The sequence below is a fragment of the Micropterus salmoides genome, unplaced genomic scaffold (genome assembly GCF_014851395.1).
Source record: "Micropterus salmoides isolate LMB-PRFRI ecotype aquatic unplaced genomic scaffold, ASM1485139v1 Ms_hic_scaffold_21, whole genome shotgun sequence".
In the NCBI taxonomy this organism is placed as follows: domain Eukaryota; kingdom Metazoa; phylum Chordata; class Actinopteri; order Centrarchiformes; family Centrarchidae; genus Micropterus; species Micropterus salmoides.
Window position 1 is genome coordinate 13,477,709 of NW_024041262.1, and position 18,604 is coordinate 13,496,312.

Genomic DNA, 18,604 nt, shown 5'->3' on the forward strand with positions numbered 1-18,604 from the left:
GTTTTGTGCTGCAGTGCTTTTAATTGATCGCTGTCTGCAAGTCAGTCTAAATGATTGCCTCAATAAAACCCTGTAATGTTGTTCTTCTTCAGAATTGCAATTCCAGTCAGCACAGAGTTCAGAGGGACGTATCCTACCATGACAGTATAATGCTCTCACTTGGACCTCTGCCTCCTGTGCCTGGTCTATACAGGGTATGTAAATGTACTCTAACGTTTAATAACAGGATTCCTCTAGATGCATAAATAGAATTTAGCTTACGTTTTGGTTGTTCTCTTGCAGACAAAATGAGGAAACCTCCTTGATGACCTTGCTTGTCATTTTGCTGACTGCAACAACTCTGCAGTGATGAATATATACCCCACCATATTTTTAATCAGAGGACAGTAGCTTGATCACGTCACTTGCTTTTCATCCTAAAGTGTCAATATTAAGATTATAGGTTTATTTAGGCCTTATAAATTGAACTGTGTTTTCCTCTGCAGAGACCTAACATGAATCTGGGCGCACAATCTGCCCACATACCATGATTCAACAAAACAAAGTGGAGAAGCTTGCTTGAGTAAACCTGTTACTCGCTATCTTATCTGTCATTCAATCATTTACTGTTGCATTTATTTGTTTTTGTTTCACATTTCTTCTCACTTCCTGTATCAATTATTTTAGTTGAGCTAAATGAAACATGAATAAACTTTCAGGGTTTGGTGAATGCAAAGCAGGAGAGAGCCAAAATGCACAACACTGGAAAGCGGACATACATTTCAGGAACGCACCAGGCATGAACAAAACTCACGGGTAGTGGAAACTAGTGATGTGTCCGTCCGTATCGAGGCTTCGAAGCGTGTGTCGAGTAATCCAGGATGATTTTTGTGAAGCGCGTATCGAGGCTTGTGTTGGTTACGTAAGTGGTGACGTTTGAAGCCTCGTGAGCCAACCGTACCACGTGACCGATTCAGGAGATGGTTCGCGAGTTTGGCGTGTGATTCGAAAGGAGCAGCAAAATGCAATGGACCCTCCTCAACATTTTGTGGACTTTTGAACTTTAAATTGAACACAATTAAATTTTATCTATAGCTTATTTTAAATGACTAAAAAAAGTTTATCAACGTATGTCAGAACTGCTTTAATCAAATAACTAAATTATGATGAAAAATAAGAAAATTTTAGTTAAGTAAGAAAGTGTTGACATTTTGTGGTTTTGGTAAAAATTAAACTCTTACTCCATATCCCTAATAATAATTTTCTACGGCAGGTGAAAATTCCCCCCAAAAAAAGAAACCGCCTGAAGCCCAACACTGTGGAAAAGTTATTTTTAAATAAAGATGAATAAAATGTTGTCTCTGTTATATATAGTCACAAACCAAGTCATCATAACCCTCTCCCTTGTTTCCACTTTCCTTTTGACCATGTCATTGTATCATAAAGACAGACACTTTATTAATAAGTTAATCAGTTATGTATTGGCATCACAAACATCATTCATTATTAATTCAAAGCTTCATACACCAAAGCCGTGGTGCCGTTATAATCACCTTGACACCTATTGTCCACTTGATGGTACACTAGAGCAAATGAAGCACCGTGAAGCTTCGGCCCATGACTGAACCAACTGGATGGAAAGCTTCAATGCTTCATGAAGCTTCATCTCGCCATCACTAGTGGAAACAGGCAAAATCCGAAGTACAGACCTGGTAGCGCAGAAACAGGCAGAACACTTATCATATGACAATGACCAGACGGGGACTGAACAGAAAAACCAAACATATATACACCAGGGACTGACGAGCAGGGCAGGAGCAACACAGGTGTCAGGGATCAAGGCTAACGAAGCAGGCAGGCAGAGAGACAGCAGGGAAAACAGAGAGGCAGGGAGGCAGAAAGGCAACTGGGGGAACAGATATAACCTAGGTACTGGATACTAAACACAGACATAAGACACAGAACTAAAATGCAGAACTAAACCTAAGATACATGACAGGAAAGGTGCTAAGAGAGCAAAACAGAACATGCAAATGAACCATGGAACAAACAAGGAAAAACAGAAAACACAACATGGGCTGTATTTGAAACCGCCTACTATACTAGTAGTATGTACTGATTTGGTCTAAATGTAGTATGTAGTATGCAGTATGCAAACAAAAGCAAAATCTGCAGTATGCCAAAAATACCCGGATGGCGTACTGATTCGGAAAAAATCTCCAGTATGCATCGGACCAGTCTACCTCGCATACTGTGGCCCATAATGCAACCGCTACAACAATCATAACCGGGAATAATGGCGGGGGTACCAACACTCCAGTGGTCGATAGAGAAGGATATAAATGTAAGTACCACTTCTAACATTTGTCTTATATGTTAGGAGAACAATTCACAATTGTGAAAGCGGATCTGTAACAAACGTTTATAGTACTACCGTAACAAACCCATAACGTTTATGCTAAGCCTGCTAACGTTAAGCTAACGTTTAATGTTACTGAAGACAGCAGTGTTATTGTTAAACCTTAGCCGGCTGTGCGGAAACAACACGATATGATTTTGGTTATTAGGGACAGATGAGGACACAGATGCCCTGATCCGATGGCGAACCGCCAACAAAGCAATTTTCAGTGGGCAGTGGAATGCGGCCCACAAGGGATTTGAGTAAGTTAACTCAAGTTAACGTTATGCTTTTAAGAAGTTACGGTAATTAAGTAGCCTACGTTAAACTTGCTAATCAGGTAGATATTCAAAGAGTTATGATAACATAACATATTGGGGGTTCTTTGTGTTTTCATGAAAATAATTACTGTTGTATTACTGTTTCTTGACAGAGAGTTCGTCAGGGAGCAGTCTTTGGTGGGCAAAATTGAGCCCACCAAGGTTAAGCGAAAATGGGAGAATTTAAAACAGAAGTACAAGGCGAGTTATTAAGCTAAATCTAAATCTTTATGAGACCCTTCTACAATGCCATTGCTTTATTGCTGAGAGTACAGTTCGAGAGTCTTGACTGAAAACTAAAAGGGACAGAGCGTTTGCTCTCAGGGACCCGAGGCTCTGGAACAGCCTGCCCGAGGAAATCAGTGAACTCTTTTAAGTCCCTTCTTAAAACATACTTTTATAGGAGAGCCTTTCCCGATCTTATTTGACTTTATTTTATCACTTTTATTTTATTGTATTTTACTAATTTTATATTTATCTTAAACGTGTAATTTAGTCTTTTCAATGTTTTCATGCTTTTATCTTGTATTGTTTTTGTATTATTGTCTCTTGGGTATTATTGTCTTTACACTTGTTAAAGCACTTTGTAACTTGTTTTTGAAAAGTGCTCTACAAATAAAGATTATTATTATTATTATTATTATTACAGAAACAGAGCAATAGTACAGTTGTCATGCCTGGGATGTGTTTTTTGTATGTGTATTGTACAGGAGTCCATCCTGGAAGTGGTACAAACTAATGGACGAGGCACTGGGCCGGAGGCCCAGCATTATGCCTCTGGTCGTTATTGACTTGTCCGACCAGGATGTGGTGGTGGTCTCTCATCCCTCACCCAGGGAACCCCAATCTGATGCTGAAACCAGCACAAAGAGAAAGAGACAGCCAGAGTGGGTGCAGATCCTAAAACAAGTAACAGAGAGGGATGAAGAGAGAGAGAGAAGATTTGTCTGGAGAGAGAAGAAAGAAGAGAGAGAGAGGGGCACTGGAGAGAGAGGAGAGGAAAGAGAGGGAGCAGCTGGAGAGAGAGGAGAAGAGGGAGAGAGTGTCTGGACAGAGAGGAGAAGAGGGAGAGAGTGGAGAGAGTGGTTGGAGAGAAGAGAAAATGAATGCTATATAAATCTTTGAATTTGTTGTTAGTAATCTAATAATGTTCTTCCTTGCTGCTTATTTCCGAACCTGCTGCTCATTGTATTTACATTTACACATCTTGTGCTCTCGTTTACCTGAAGAGCCTTGAGGAAGATGCTGCGCCACCGGGTATTCATCATCCCAATAGCCCTCTCCACCACACATCTGGCTTTGGAGTGATGTCAGTTGTACCTTGCCTGAACTGGTTTTTGCACCAGCTCACTGTACATCATCATGCTGAAGGTTGCGGCGAGGCATGGATAACCTCCGTCCCCAATGATAAACCAACCAGGCGGCGGGTAGAGCTGCTGAACGTAAATGGAGCTCATCCGCAGGACGCGTGCATCATGGACTGCACCGGGTAGGCCTGTGAATGGTCATTGTGAAATAAAGACTTAAAAATTTAGGATTATGGAATTTATATAAAATAACAACACAATTTACTATAAAAAGTAACCATAAATACCCAAAACAGGCAAATGTATTGTTTCTTTTGGATGAAAAATACTTTCCAAATCTTAAGAACCCAAGAGGTATTGTATCAACCTGTTAAAATACTGAATCCCATCCACACCTGGAAATGTGTTCAGGAAGCGACCTTTGTGATCACAGATCACCTGCAGCTGAATTGAGTGGAAAAGCTTCCTGTTAAGGAATAAAAATGTAGTCACTAAGTGTTGACATTGACCGGGATTAAAGCATGCCATTTAATCTGTGTGAATTGGTTATTTGAATACAGGTTACCTGTTCAGGTAGTCTTCCTTGTGTGCTTCTTCAAGTCTCCCTCTCCCATATAGAGGAGGACTACAGGGGTGTGGGCATTTAACTGTAAATACTGCCGTTGAAGTGCAGCCTGCAGGAGTAGGGACAAGATGTTTTCCCTGTTAGTACTTGTGTTACTTTTCCAAAGTTGTTAAAAACATTAAAATTTTTTATTGTTTTTGTTACTGTTGTATGTTCTGGTTATTATAGTAACCTAACATGTAGGCCTATTTTCTTCTGGCGGTCTGACTCACCCTTGATGTTATTTGTTTTAACCATGGTTTTAACACAAGGCTAAATGAACACAGTGGGAGAAATAAAAAGACTGTACTGTACTCTAACAGCTGGATGTTAAAATAAATTACATGTTTACCTTTTTTACAATAAACACTTTTCTAATAATATGTGAGGTTAATATAGACAAACATTTAACAGTAACTATTCCTTTACTTATCCCTAGCTCAGTACACAGTTAAAGCTTGATATGTACTTACACTGGATTCGTATTCACATATAACAGCCAAAATATTTGTCCTGTAGGCATACTTTCTTCACCACAGGGAGTCTAACGCAAGGTGTAAGCAACAAAACAAACAGGGAACGAACTAATAACACAGAGTGTATATAAGGGAGACAATAAATAGGACAACACAGACAAACTCAGACAACAGACTAGGATAACGGAAACCCAACTGGCCAAAAACTCAGAGTGCTCAACTTAATGTAGCCAACAGGCAGAATGTGACAAAATCACTGCTGTCAATCGTTTTCAACTTGAAAGGTAAATATATTAAGTAAATGTTAATAAGATATGACTTTGTTTCTTCCTTTTTAAGTTTGAATGGGTTTATCAATTGTTAGAATGCAAAATGTGAAAAGCTTGGTACTGCCAGAACATTTAATGCTATTTTTTTCTGTTGGGCAGTACGGCTGTTACAAATGATCGTTTTCATTGTTGATTATCTGTTGACATATTAGGCATATTTTAGGGGGCCTGAAGCCACCCTAACGTGGTCCTAAGGCTCCCCAAATAATAATAAGAAAAATAATCATTAGATTTAGATTATATTTTTTACAGTGCAGACAAGTACTCAACAAAGAGATGCAAGAATGTTGATAAATACTACAGAATAATACAAATATAATTTGTATTTCTTGGCTTAAAATAATCCATCTGGTTGTTTCCTCTGCTTCATAATTTAAATCCCTGCTGTGGTTGGGCACTAGGTACAGGTCTGTCGAGGTCTGCAGGCCAGTAGTGGTCTACTAAGGAAATGTGGGCTGTTTTGTTTTCGTCTAATAACATTCATCATTTGGCAGGTCTAGGCACCAAGGCAAAGCCTAAACCAAATTATTTCATAAAATGTATCCTATTTGCTATATTCTGTGCAACTAAACTTTCTGCATTTATTGTCTGTAATAAATATGTAGATGTTGCCTAAATGGCTATACATGAGCATATACCCAGAGATATGCACACAGGAAAATCCAATAAAATAAAAGCAATCACTATAACCCACTCACTTTTACTATCTGAAATTCAGCGCATCGGGGGTTTTTTTTGTTTTTACTTTTCAGAACCCTGGTCAAATCTAAATAAAAAAATGGACTGTTTTTTCATCTGCATGTGTGCTGACTCAGCAGGGATGATATAACATGAGAAAGTTGATCTACAGGAGAAACTGAGAAATCTGAAAGCAACACAGAATGACTGAGAGCTGCACTGACTTAAGTTCTGTTGATTTTTAGATTTTGAATTGCCACCTGCCACCTGAATTTTGAGTTTCTCTTTGCATAAATGAAAACAGAGGCTTGTCTGATTGGCGGCCTGTGGCCGCATCGTTACCAGCTTGGAGGTAAGTTAACCTGAAACTATACCACAACACTTATAGTAACAAGTACGTTATCTCTGTTATTTAGCTTATACTACACAATGTTTACAATGCTTCAATGTTTTTTAATATCTAAATGTGGGAATTTGCCACACTACATTATGTGGAGAATAATGTTAACAGTTAACGTTACCATGGATCAGCATTAATTGTGATGGCTACTTGACATTTGACAGCTGATATAATATTGTCTGTCTTCCAAGGACAACACAAAAACATATTGTTGACTATTGTTATTGACTGACATCTATATATTGAGGTGTTTCTCCCTTGTTCCATTTTCTCCCAAATATGTGACATAATAGTCACCACAGTGAGGCATCTTTTATAGTTAAGTTTATATTTTACATTACCTGCAACATTTATTACTCATTTATTTTCCTTCCATAGTGTGGATCAGATGTCCCACCTGTTGCCAGAGAGCTGCAGAGACCTGGAACGCATCTTCAGTGTGCTGGACGTCTATATCTGATGGCATGGACTGATGTATTCACCTTTACATTTAGTTTTATATATTGTCCATATGTGTTTCTATGCACATTTAAAAATATATATATAAATTATGGTTCACATTGCAATAAATTGTATATATATTTGCACTAATTTTGTCTTTACTGCTGACTGAAAATGTTAGATTTCAGATTATGTCTGTCAATTTCAAGGACAAGTTAATTATACAACACAGATAAAATATCAAGCTGAAGTCTTGCTAAGGTAGACAAGTCTAGTATAAGTGGAAAAATGAAAATGCTCCCAAAAATGTTTCATGGTTCAAATGAAATGTTGAATAATAATTATGCTGTGTATTTCTGTGTGTACAGGAGTATTTTCACTTTCTACCCTATACTTTAAGATAAATAAGGAGTCTTACACTACCAGAGCCTGAATAGTTTTTGAAGAGTGCCTTGTTGGCTGCTCTGTTTTAAGTCTAGTTTTAACACAGAAAAATGTGCACACATCCAAATCAACCTGTGGATAAGTGATAAAAAACAAAGAATGACCTGCATAGAGTTATAATGAATCCAACTAGGTGGTATCATTAATTGTGACCATGCAAACTCTGAGGTCTCAGAGCTGATCTAATGCACCTGTGGTAAATAGGTGCATCTCTACAATGTAAGCCTCCTAATACCTGTGCCCACAACACCTTCTACTGGGCTTCAAAACTATTCAGTGTGCAGATAATTCTTTGGTTTTCACAATAGAGTAACTTCTCTATGAATGTCAAATTCATCTCTTCATGAAATGTCCAAATAATACAAATATATAACATCAGCTTTTAATTTTTTACTGACATATGCAAAATGTTAACTTATAATCCAATCTTAATATTTTCATGTACAACTGTAAACTATTTTGTTAAGTTCATATCACAATATATTCAATAACTTTTGAAAGTGATGAATGAAGAATGTGATTTTATTTTAAACAAATCTTGTCTGATAAATTTTAAATAACAAATGATTTCTAATACAAAATCAACAGTTTAAATCATATTTTGCATTCATGGAAACATCAATATTAAAAGTTTACAAATGTAAAAGTTGTTTTGTATGACTTGAAGTAATATGTTGTAACAGTAAAATATAATATGAGAACCTTTGTATAGGAACCCACTGTCATAATTTGAAATCAGTTGAGTTCAGGTGTTGTGGAGTAAAAGTACAAACAAGGCTGAGCAAAGCAGTGAGCTTCAGGATCGGGCAGGGCCACGCTAGAAGCTGGGACTTCTGTAGAGCTGGACTCTGGTGCTTCACATCTGGTATGATGCTGCCATCAGCTCATCTGGCACCTGTAAACACAACAATGGTAGAACGTTAGTTACATCCTCTACCCAACTGCCATAAACCTAATGAACTCTGAGATTGCCTCAGCATGAAAACCTCTCTGGCATGTAAAAGTAATTATAGCAAAGTGCAATCCACTATTTACTCATATGTGCAATATTAATCTTGCTGCTGGACACCAGTTGAACAGTCAAGTTAACTCTTATTGTATATTCAATATTTTTCTCTTATGTTAAATTTACTGTTGAACTGGTATTACTTGACCTAAAGTTATTTTTATTGATAATTTTAATGCACCTTTGAGTTGTTACAAAAGTAATCTGTGCTACACAATAACAGAAAAGGGCTTGAATCTTGAATGTAAGCAGGGCCTCACAGGTTAAAATATGCAGTTGGAAAACCTAGACAAATATTACTTTAACGTTACCCAACTCAGGAGCATGGCCATTGGCCTCGGTAAAACCATAGACTATAAAAGGTCAAAGCGGGCGGAGCGAGAATACCTCCGGGTATTTGACTGTACTTGGCTAGATGCAGACTTTTGAATTGTAACAGTACTTTGGCTGCGACTGATGACGTTTCAAAAGTCCACAAGAACACAAGTACAGACAAGAACGCAGATTGAGAAACAGCCCGAGCCTACATCGGTGGTGACTTGTGTGGACTTCGGATAGCCAGGTATCCCATAATGCATTTTGCTGCCAAAAAGCGAAAACTCATAACTGTACAGGTGCTGGTCATATAATTAGAATATCATCAAAAAGTTGATTTATTTGAGTAATTCCATTCAAAAAGTGAAACTTGTATAATGTATACATTCATTCCACACAGACTGATATATTTCAAATGTTTATTTCATTTAATTGTGATGATTAAAACTGACAACTAATGAAAATCCCAAATTCAGTATCCCCGAAAATTAGAATATTACTTAAGACCAATACAAAAAAAGGATTTTTAGAAATGTTGGCCAATTGAAAAGTATGAACATGAAAAGTATGAGCATGTACAGCACTCAATACTTAGTTGGAGCTCCTTTTGCCTGAGATGATCAGCAATGCGGCGTGGCATGGAGTCGATCAGTCTGTGACACTGCTTAGGTGTTATGAGAGCCCAGGTTGCTCTGATCGTGGCCTTCAGCTCTTCTGCATTGTTGGGTCTGGCGTATCGCATCTTCCTCTTCCTAATACCCCATAGATTTTCTATAGGGTTAAGGTCAGGCGAGTTTGCTGGCTAATTAAGAACAAGGATACCATGGTCCTTAAACCAGGTACAGGTAGCTTTGGCACTGTATGCAGGTGCCAAGTCCCTTTACACTGGACTTCAAGCAACATGGATTTTGTGCCTTTCCAGACTCTGGGACCTTGATTTCAAAAGGAAATGCAAAATTTACTTTGATCAGAGAACATAACTTTGGACCACTCAGCAGCAGTCCAGTCCTTTTTGTCTTTAGCCCTGGCGAGACACTTCTGACGCTGTGTCTTGTTCAAGAGTGGCTTGACACAAGGAATGCGACAGCTGAAACCCATGTCTTGCATATGTCTGTGCGTGGTGGTTCTTGAAACACTGACTCCAGCTGCAGTCAAATCTTTGTGAATCTCCCCCACATTTTTGAATGGGTTTTGTTTCACAATCCTCTCCAGGGTGCGGTTATCCCTATTGCTTGTACACTTTTTCTACCACATCTTTTCCTTCCCTTTGCCTCAGCTGTCAAGTCAGCAGTCTTCCCCATGATTGTGTAACCTACAGAACTAGACTGAGAGACCATTTAAAGGCCTCTGCAGGTGTTTTGAGTTAATCAACTGATTAGAGTGTGGCACCAGGTGTCTTCAACATTAAACCTTTTCACAATATTCTATTTTTGGGGTTTTCATTAGTTGTCAATTATAATCATCAAAATTAAAAGGAATGAACACTTGAAATATATCAGTCTGTGCGGAATGAATGTATACATTATACAAGTTTCACTTTTTGAATGGAATTACTAAAATAAATCAACTTTTTGATGATATTCTAATTAAATGACGTGCATTTTTGTGCGGGAATAAAGTTGTTTAATGCTAAAGAGTGCTAAAGAGAATCCAACAGAAAGGGGATGGAAAAGTTGCCTTCTCTAAGTGCTATCCCTGACCATAAAACTGGCACCTTTTTGATCTACAAAGCTGATAATGCGGTGCCTGACTGTTAAACTGACAAAGGGACATTAACAGAACAGTCTATCAGAATCTCCTTGGAAAGGCAGGAAATCCTAAACTGCCCCTCACACGTTACTGTGGCAACTGACCTTGCTCTGTGTTTCATTACCCCATCAAAGGGATACTCCTTGTCTCACCTAAGTGTGACATAACCCAGGACAGCCGAACTTTAAATAACCAAAGACTGCAGTCTCCAAAGACTCAAAGCATTTAATTAAGTTTAATTAAATCTTTAGTTACTTGATTAGGTTTGCCTCTATTTGAGTAGTTATGTTACCATGTTGTTGCTATCTGTTGTTGATATTAGTGCTGAAAAGAATCTAAATAAGTTACTTTTGCAGTGTTTTTATTTTCAGCAAGATTAAGGACACGTCATCTTATGTGTAACCAATGCTTGTTCACAATACTTTCTCACAAAATTCCTTTAGAAATGAGGATAAAGAAATGTCATACTATACTCTATTAATTATCCAGCTTGAATTAAAGGCTGAATTCCCCATTTACTAAGGAAAGATTGTCTTGGATGAATCTAAGCTTTCCTCATGTAACCTGAGCTCCCCCAAGTGGACGAAATAAGTATTACATACCATCATCGGAAATGCCGTTAATGTATAAATGTCACCCACTTATCCTGACCAATAATGTGACAATTGTTTTCCTGTTACCAAATGCTTAACTTAGAACGGTACAACCGTTTGACCATTGAGGTTTGATTGGTTTGATTATAATACGCGCAAATAGATTTCTTTTCTTTTGGACATTAAAGTTTAGAAAGACAGTCCCTTGGGATACTGGAAACGTCCTCTGGGGAACCACGCCCCAGGCAACAAAAGAGCGACACGCGACGTTGTTCGCTCTCTGCTCTGCTCTTCCCCTCGTGCCCTGGTCTTCCACTCTGATCTCTGGACGCTTCGGCACGACTAATTCAGGAACGACCAAGTTTCCTTTTAAGCTTGTTCGTCGAGCCAACTTCACCGAGGTCAGACCAAGCCACGTGGTCTCGCCAGCAGTATTGAAGGAAAACTGAAAACAGCCGAATTGCCAGACGGAGGACGGCATTTTCTTCAGACACGGAGAAACCCGGAGAATCCCTAGCAAAAAGCCAGGATCGGGCAGCTAGCGTGGGACCCGTGCAACAGGCCAAAGTAGGCCGTCGACAAGCCGTAAGACCTAACCAACATTCTGTAGTCAGGGATGTCCCGTAATGTTAATATTTCCTTTTAACTCCTAAACTCATAGCTTACTTTCATTAGTTCTCCTCTGCCGTATGAGTCAAATGCTTCCCACAATCGAACCTCCATTTCTCATTGTTCAGCCATTGTTTATTTTCCCTGTATTTAACCACCCGTTTATATCGCTTTAGTTAATGTTAGTTAATAAATTCACTGTAATCAAAGAACTGTGTGTGTTGCCTATTTCCACGTCCCTGCCAAGAGAATTGACCCCTTAGATATGTGACTGACTGATTAATTTAAGATAATTTAGCGATTATTAACTAACTGATCACTATTAATAATTGTATAATTATTAAAAGCTACCTAGAGGTCCGGAGACTCTAGGATTAACTTATAACAACTCTGGTGGTTCCCCCGAAACAAGGAATATTTGTTTGATTTTATGAATATTAAAATTCATAATTGGGTATTAAGTCTCATAAATTTATTAAAATTCATAACTAATTTAGCCATGCTACGCAGGCCACCGTGAACCCACCAATAAAAGTCGTCCAACTGCCGGAAAAACTAAGGCCGCCAGCCGACATCCCCCATGCACAGCACGCCCCCAGGCTGCCGTGCAACGCCAGCCAAACCAGCAACGAGGCAAAATCAACTAGCTCAGCTGCATGCCACCACCAACCCAGCCCCCCCAGTCAACCACCCCCAAGGAAGAGGATCAAAACCCACCCTGACAACACCGGCCATGTGCCCCAGGGACTCCCGAATTCCCCCACTGTGAGAGAGCTGGCAGGGGGAAGCAGCGGGAGCCTCAAGGGGGGCCCAGGCGAAGAGAGGAGACAACGGGCCCCCAGACCCAGGGACATACCACCCGCCCATAAACGAGCAAAAGCCAGAAGCCCGAGTCCCCAGACCCCTAGGTCCAGAGCGGGCCCCCAAGCCAGGGTAGCCACGCCCGCCCCCCTCTAATCATCTCAGTAATCATTTCTGGATTAGGTAACCTGCCATATAGCCTATACACCGGGACAATACTCCCAGCGTGTATCGATTAAGTGCGACCACAAAATACTACATTAATATCATAGTTTGTTAAGTACGCCAGTAAGTAAAGATTGTTTAAAAAAAAAAATGACTTTCTTCTTGTCTCCTATAATAAATTTTGATTTAGCTGCCAAAAGTAGCTCCTTTTGTGAAGGAATGGGGTTGGCTTCTCTGAATGGGCACTCCCAAGCCCACTACAGCGACAACTCTGCAGCCAACAAAATCGAGTCCACCAACACCACAAAATGACTGGCCACTGTTTGCTTTGTTAAATTCAATTTAGATTTATAATCTCAGTCACTGTAATTTATGTGACCCACATACAATAATGCAACATAACATATATTCATAACACATAAACTATGAAAATTGCACAACAAAAATAAAACAATGTTATTAGACTGTGCTAAATATATCACATAAGACATATATATATGTGAAATTTCTTATGCCTCTCAAATTCTGTGGTTTAGGTTAAGGAAAGATTATGGTCATGGTTAAAACAAATGAGGTTGACTGGAACTGTAAGCCACAGTTTCATTTTTTCGCACGTCATTTTGATACACACCTACTTCAAATATTTTCAAGATATACCAGCAGGCAGTTAGGTTCCTGCCACACCTAAACAAAGACAATTATGTTTTAATGAATAAAAAGATAAAGTTGCATATACCGGAATAGCTTTTGAACTCTAAAAAATAATTATGAATAATCCTTACAGTTTCAATAGGGACCTCGCACGGTTCGTGCTCGGGCCCTAATCAAGTAAGATAAGATAAAAAGGCACAGCACATAGGGTGAAGTTGTTTTGCGCTAAGCATTTTTTCACTTAGTAAGAGATGTTGTCTAGATATGTGACAGTACGTGTTCAGAATGAGTATTTTTTTTAAATATTTTTTGTAGCATACAATGTACAGTAAAGACATCCTTTATAGTAAGAGTCCCGCCCTGAACACTTCCACATTGCTCGCCTCCCCTCACCCATGACATCCACATGCAGGGTAAACAAAAACAACGTGAGACAAGTAATCTTGTTTATTTTCACACTCCTCCACCACTCCTTTGTTTCAGACAGCTGGAACCATTTCAGACAGCTGTCTTTATGTTATTTTATGTGCCTTAGATTTCCCAATTGGTTTCCTGCACGACACGTTTTACCAGTAAGCCACAGTTTCATTTTGAGGCATTCCATACTGATACCTACTTAAAACATTTTCAAGATTTAACATCAAGGAATTAGCTTACATATTACCAGAGGTGGGTAGAGTAGCCAAACTGCATGCAAGTAAAAGGACTTCTACCTTGATTTAAGTCTTTTATTTGGTGTGGATGTGACTGGAATTATTTCAGCTACTCATGGTCAGGTAAAGGTAAAGAAGCCAACATACACTTAGTTATCTGTAATGAAGGACAATCAATCATCTAATCATCTCAGTAATCATTTCTGGATTAGGTAACCTGGGACAATACTCCCAGCGTGTATCGATTAAGTGCGACCATAAAATACTACATTAATATCATAGTTTGTTAAGTACGCCAGTAAGTAAAGATTGTTTAAAAATAAAAATGACTTTCTTCTTGTCTCCTATAATAAATTATGATTTAGCTGCCAAAAGTAGCTCCTTTTGTGAAGGAATGGGGTTGGCTTCTCTGCATGGGCACTCCCAAGCCCACTACAGCGACAACTCTGCAGCCAACAAAATGGAGTCCACCAACACCACAAAATGACTGGCCACTGTTTGCTTTGTTAAATTCAATTTAGATTTATAATCTCAGACACTGTAATTTATGTGACCCACATACAATAATGCAACATAACATATATACATAACACATAAACTATGAAAATTGCACAACAAAAATAAAACAATGTTATTAGACTGTGCTAAATATATCACATAAGACATATATATATGTGAAATTTCTTATGCCTCTCAAATTCTGTGGTTTAGGTTAAGGAAAGATTATGGTCATGGTGAAAACAAATGAGGTTGACTGGAACTGTAAGCCACAGTTTCATTTTTTCGCACGTCATTTTGATACACACCTACTTCAAATATTTTCAAGATATACCAGCAGGCAGTTAGGTTCCTGCCACACCTAAACAAAGACAATTATGTTTTAATGAATAAAAAGATAAAGTTGCATATACCAGAATAGCTTTTGAACTCTAAAAAATAATTATGAATCAAGTAAGATAAGATAAAAAGGCACAGCACATAGGGTGAAGGTGTTTTGCGCTAAGCATTTTTTCACTTCGTAAGAGATGTTGTCTAGATATGTGACAGTACGTGTTCAGAATGAGTATTTTTTTTAAATATTTTTCGTAGCATACAATGTACAGTAAAGACATCTTTTCTTTAATATAGTCTCTTTTAAATTCAATTTCTTTTATGAGTCAAAACTTTTAAACAGTTGTTTTTATTTAAAATGGCTTTTAGTCACATTGTTTGCAAACACACTGTAGACCTCAACAAGCTTTAGTTGTTGAGGGATGTACTTTTGTGGTGACATCTATTGTAGATCTTGGTCTTGTTGAGTTTGAATGCACTTACTACAGTGTAATGCATTTGAAGTTGCCTCATTTTATGAAATGTGCTATATAAATTATGTGCATTCATGTTTACATGTACACTGTATAATTATACGTAGGAATTCACATTTAAAATTACATTTACAGGTTTTGTGTTTTCCATTTCCAAGGGACAATCTTTCATTGAATGATAAATCACCTGTTATAGTATAGTACAGTAATTACTTTTCACAAAAATTCTGATTATGATATGAAAAATTCACTTTTCTTTGCTAGTATTTTCATTGACATTTATTGATTTAGGCGACGATTTTATCCAAAGCGAGTTACAATTGCTATGTACGCCAGAGGTCGCACACCTCTGGAGCTGTCTTGCTCAACCTCTTTGGGACCAGGATCTTAAATGGCATTCTAACAACTTCACAGTAAGTGCTAAAGTGTCTGGTAGAATATTAAATATCTTTTTGTTTCTGCTGAACACCTTCATTATTCTTGATGCACAATGGATTGTTTTGTTCACTTGTTATGAGGAAACAATTCGGTTTAATCCATCTGAATACCTGTAACTGGTCAAACAACAGATCTATGGGACTGTGCCAGCTTTTACAGTATAAAGCCTTGATGCAGCCCTGCATTTTTCACATAAATAAGACTGAGACTCGGAACAAAAGAAGCACATATGAACAGGTAATTTATTTTGTGCTGCCTAATGATAACATTCCCTAAAAACTGGTGCTTATTTACAATTTAATTTTAGGACTAACTTAATTGAGAATTATAATGTTATATGATGAAATAATCAAATGAGCACCACAATATAATGACAGCTAAAATGAATGTTTCATTGCTTGTAATACTTTATCTAACATTGTCAAAATCTTATTTTTATTGCTATTATTAGCTAAGACACATGGATGGTGTTTATGCCAGTTAGCTGGACATGAGCTATAAGTTATGTAATTACATATTTATAAAATATCAAGGAAACCTGTGCTGCGTCAAAGAACAAGCTATTTGTTTTTGATGCGGATCTGGTTCAGATGCAGATCCAGGACCTTCTTAACATGCCCCCAACAAAAATGTTGCACGTGTTTGCCAATTTTGTATACTAGAATATTTGTTTTCCTGAAACTTTATTCATTTTATTTGGTCAGCAGGTTTGACTTTTGACTTCTGGAGAATGGCAAGTAAAATCATGTTGCCAATGCTGCTTTTGGGGATGATAAGTAAATTTTTTTTATGTATTTGATGCATTTACGTATATTCTAACAAACTTCCGTTTAGTGTTAGCAGTCACAGATTTGTGTCTAATAATATTAATTCTTTTTTTATAGGTACGGTAACTCCTCAGACATCAGGTAAGTTGAAGCTTAGTCTTGTTTTTATTTGTTCATACTTTTTTCAGGTCAAACATAAAATCATGTCAAAGTCAGCAGCTCAGTTACTACTTCAGGATTTTGTAGTATTGCTGAATTACAGCTAATAACACTGTTGTATGATCCTTATTTGTTAGCAGGAATTAATGCATCTCATTTGAAGTCCAATTAAAATTTACTTGTCGCTTTTAAAGTTTTGAAATGTATATGTATGTAGGAATAGTAAATAGTATAGTGACTATACTAACACCACACAACCTAAAGCATTATACATGAATTGTGTTATAGTAATACACAATTTACATTCCAGTGTTTAGTGTCACTTATTGACATTAATATAGCACGGTGTGGGGGTTGGAGAGGTACAACACTTTGACAAGAGAAGCAAGGGTATGTTTTGGTGTAGAATAATAATAATAATAATACCTTTGCTACACATGTAACTACACCAAACAGTGATGTCACGGTGTACTGACAAACCTTAAGGTACACTCAACCAAAACCAGATATTTAGGTGGTGTTAAAATACTAATTAGGGCCCGAGCATGAAACATGCGAGGTCCCTATTGGAACTGAATAATTCAGGTGGCGCGAAAAATTTCGTATTTTTTGTGAGTCTCGCACATGGGTGTGTAAAAATGGCTTGGTAGCACCCCCTACAGATCAGCCCCTAGCCGAATTTTCACCTACGAGTACGAAATTTCTTTGGTGCATGTATCATGTCCAGACGTACAAAAAAGCCTTTCACTTTAAGAAAGGGAATTAGTCTGATCGACTTCAAATTTTTGCTGTGCAGTCTAGACCCGTTATCGATTAAAAGTTGTGCAAATGGTGAGTTCTCGTCCACGAGCGTGCCCGTGGCGTGGTGTCGAAAATCGGCGATTTGCCAAGAAAAGGAAGTTGTAATAACTTCACTGTACATGCTCACATCTTCATTAAATGTGAGATGTATAATAAGAGTCCCGCCCTGAACACTTCCACATGCCAACATTTACTCAAAGACATAGCGCCATCTGCTGGCAACAGGAAGTGACCTTTAGCAGCTCCCTTGGCACATTTCATCTTCATATACGAAATTTGTGTAGCACTTGTATCATGTTCAGATGTACCAAAAAGCCTCTTGGAGCAATTCACACGTAGTCAAAGCGTCACATGCTGGCAAAAGGAAGTTACTACATTTATGCTGTGATTAACCACTTCATGCAGGTTGGCTAAATCTACTTCAAAACTAGCACCGAAAACTCTAAATACATTGAGTACAATACAACATGTCATGTTGTAAAGCACATGAGTTTTCTTTCAACGGTGTATCCTTGCCGGGGTCGGTGCTTTCCCGTGTTACAGGAAGTCATTGTAATTTAACTGTACATACTCAAATCTGTACCAAACTTTGCGTGCTTGAGAACTGTCCCGCCCCTAACACATCTACACAGCAATATCCACTTGTAGTCGTAGTGCCAAGTGCTCTGTAGTGCCACAAAGGGGTCACAGGAAGTGACGTACAACACCTTCGTGCAGCTTCTGAAGCGCATTGCAAATTCACAGCAGCAGGGGCAGGGGCCCGCCCAACACTGCTTGTTCAATTCTTTTTTAAATAAAAAAAAATGTCCCAGTTCATAGAAGTATTTAGGGCAAACACACGGTGGTAATGGACCCACAAATCTAAAAAAACTCTAAGTGGGTCAAATTAAACTGATTAATTGAACAGAGTCCAAAAAAATGACAGGTGAAGGTATCCAAAAGTCAAAGCAGCACCAAATGTACCTGGGACTTTTAGAACTAACAAAGAACTACTTTTCAAGAAACTAAAAGTTTACCTCTGGCCGCTGTTCTGTATGTGGCTACTGCAATCTGAAGACCAGTGGAGATTAGGCAAATTATTCAGATGACCATTGGCGTCTCATCCTAAATCTCTCTGGGGGGCAATTTTTGCCACGATGGCTAGGGTGACCAGTAACTCAGTAATAGATTACTATTTCAAAAAAAAAAAAAACATTTTTACTACATTTTCCATTCAT

The 18,604-nt window shown here is 38.2% G+C and overlaps 1 protein-coding gene and 2 long non-coding RNA genes across 3 annotated transcripts in view; all 3 read left to right on the forward strand.

Annotated features, from left to right (window-relative positions):
• The window catches only part of LOC119916515 (IgGFc-binding protein-like), a 51,948-nt gene that overhangs the window by 13,916 nt on the left and 19,428 nt on the right, over nucleotides 1-18,604 (forward strand). The window contains exons 22-29 of the mRNA XM_038736556.1: nucleotides 93-194; nucleotides 1,253-1,305; nucleotides 3,408-3,606; nucleotides 3,927-4,186; nucleotides 6,297-6,324; nucleotides 6,870-6,984; nucleotides 16,368-16,436; nucleotides 16,545-16,568. Coding sequence (XP_038592484.1) covers nucleotides 93-194; nucleotides 1,253-1,305; nucleotides 3,408-3,606; nucleotides 3,927-4,186; nucleotides 6,297-6,324; nucleotides 6,870-6,984; nucleotides 16,368-16,436; nucleotides 16,545-16,568 — 850 coding nt within the window. The remainder of the gene's footprint in view (nucleotides 1-92; nucleotides 195-1,252; nucleotides 1,306-3,407; nucleotides 3,607-3,926; nucleotides 4,187-6,296; nucleotides 6,325-6,869; nucleotides 6,985-16,367; nucleotides 16,437-16,544; nucleotides 16,569-18,604) is intronic.
• Nucleotides 1,954-3,004, forward strand: LOC119916179. The gene is made up of 3 exons (XR_005447075.1): nucleotides 1,954-2,323; nucleotides 2,547-2,640; nucleotides 2,811-3,004. It is a non-coding gene; the product is annotated as an uncharacterized LOC119916179 (long non-coding RNA).
• On the forward strand, nucleotides 3,339-4,536 carry LOC119916180. The gene is made up of 2 exons (XR_005447076.1): nucleotides 3,339-3,584; nucleotides 3,927-4,536. It is a non-coding gene; the product is annotated as an uncharacterized LOC119916180 (long non-coding RNA).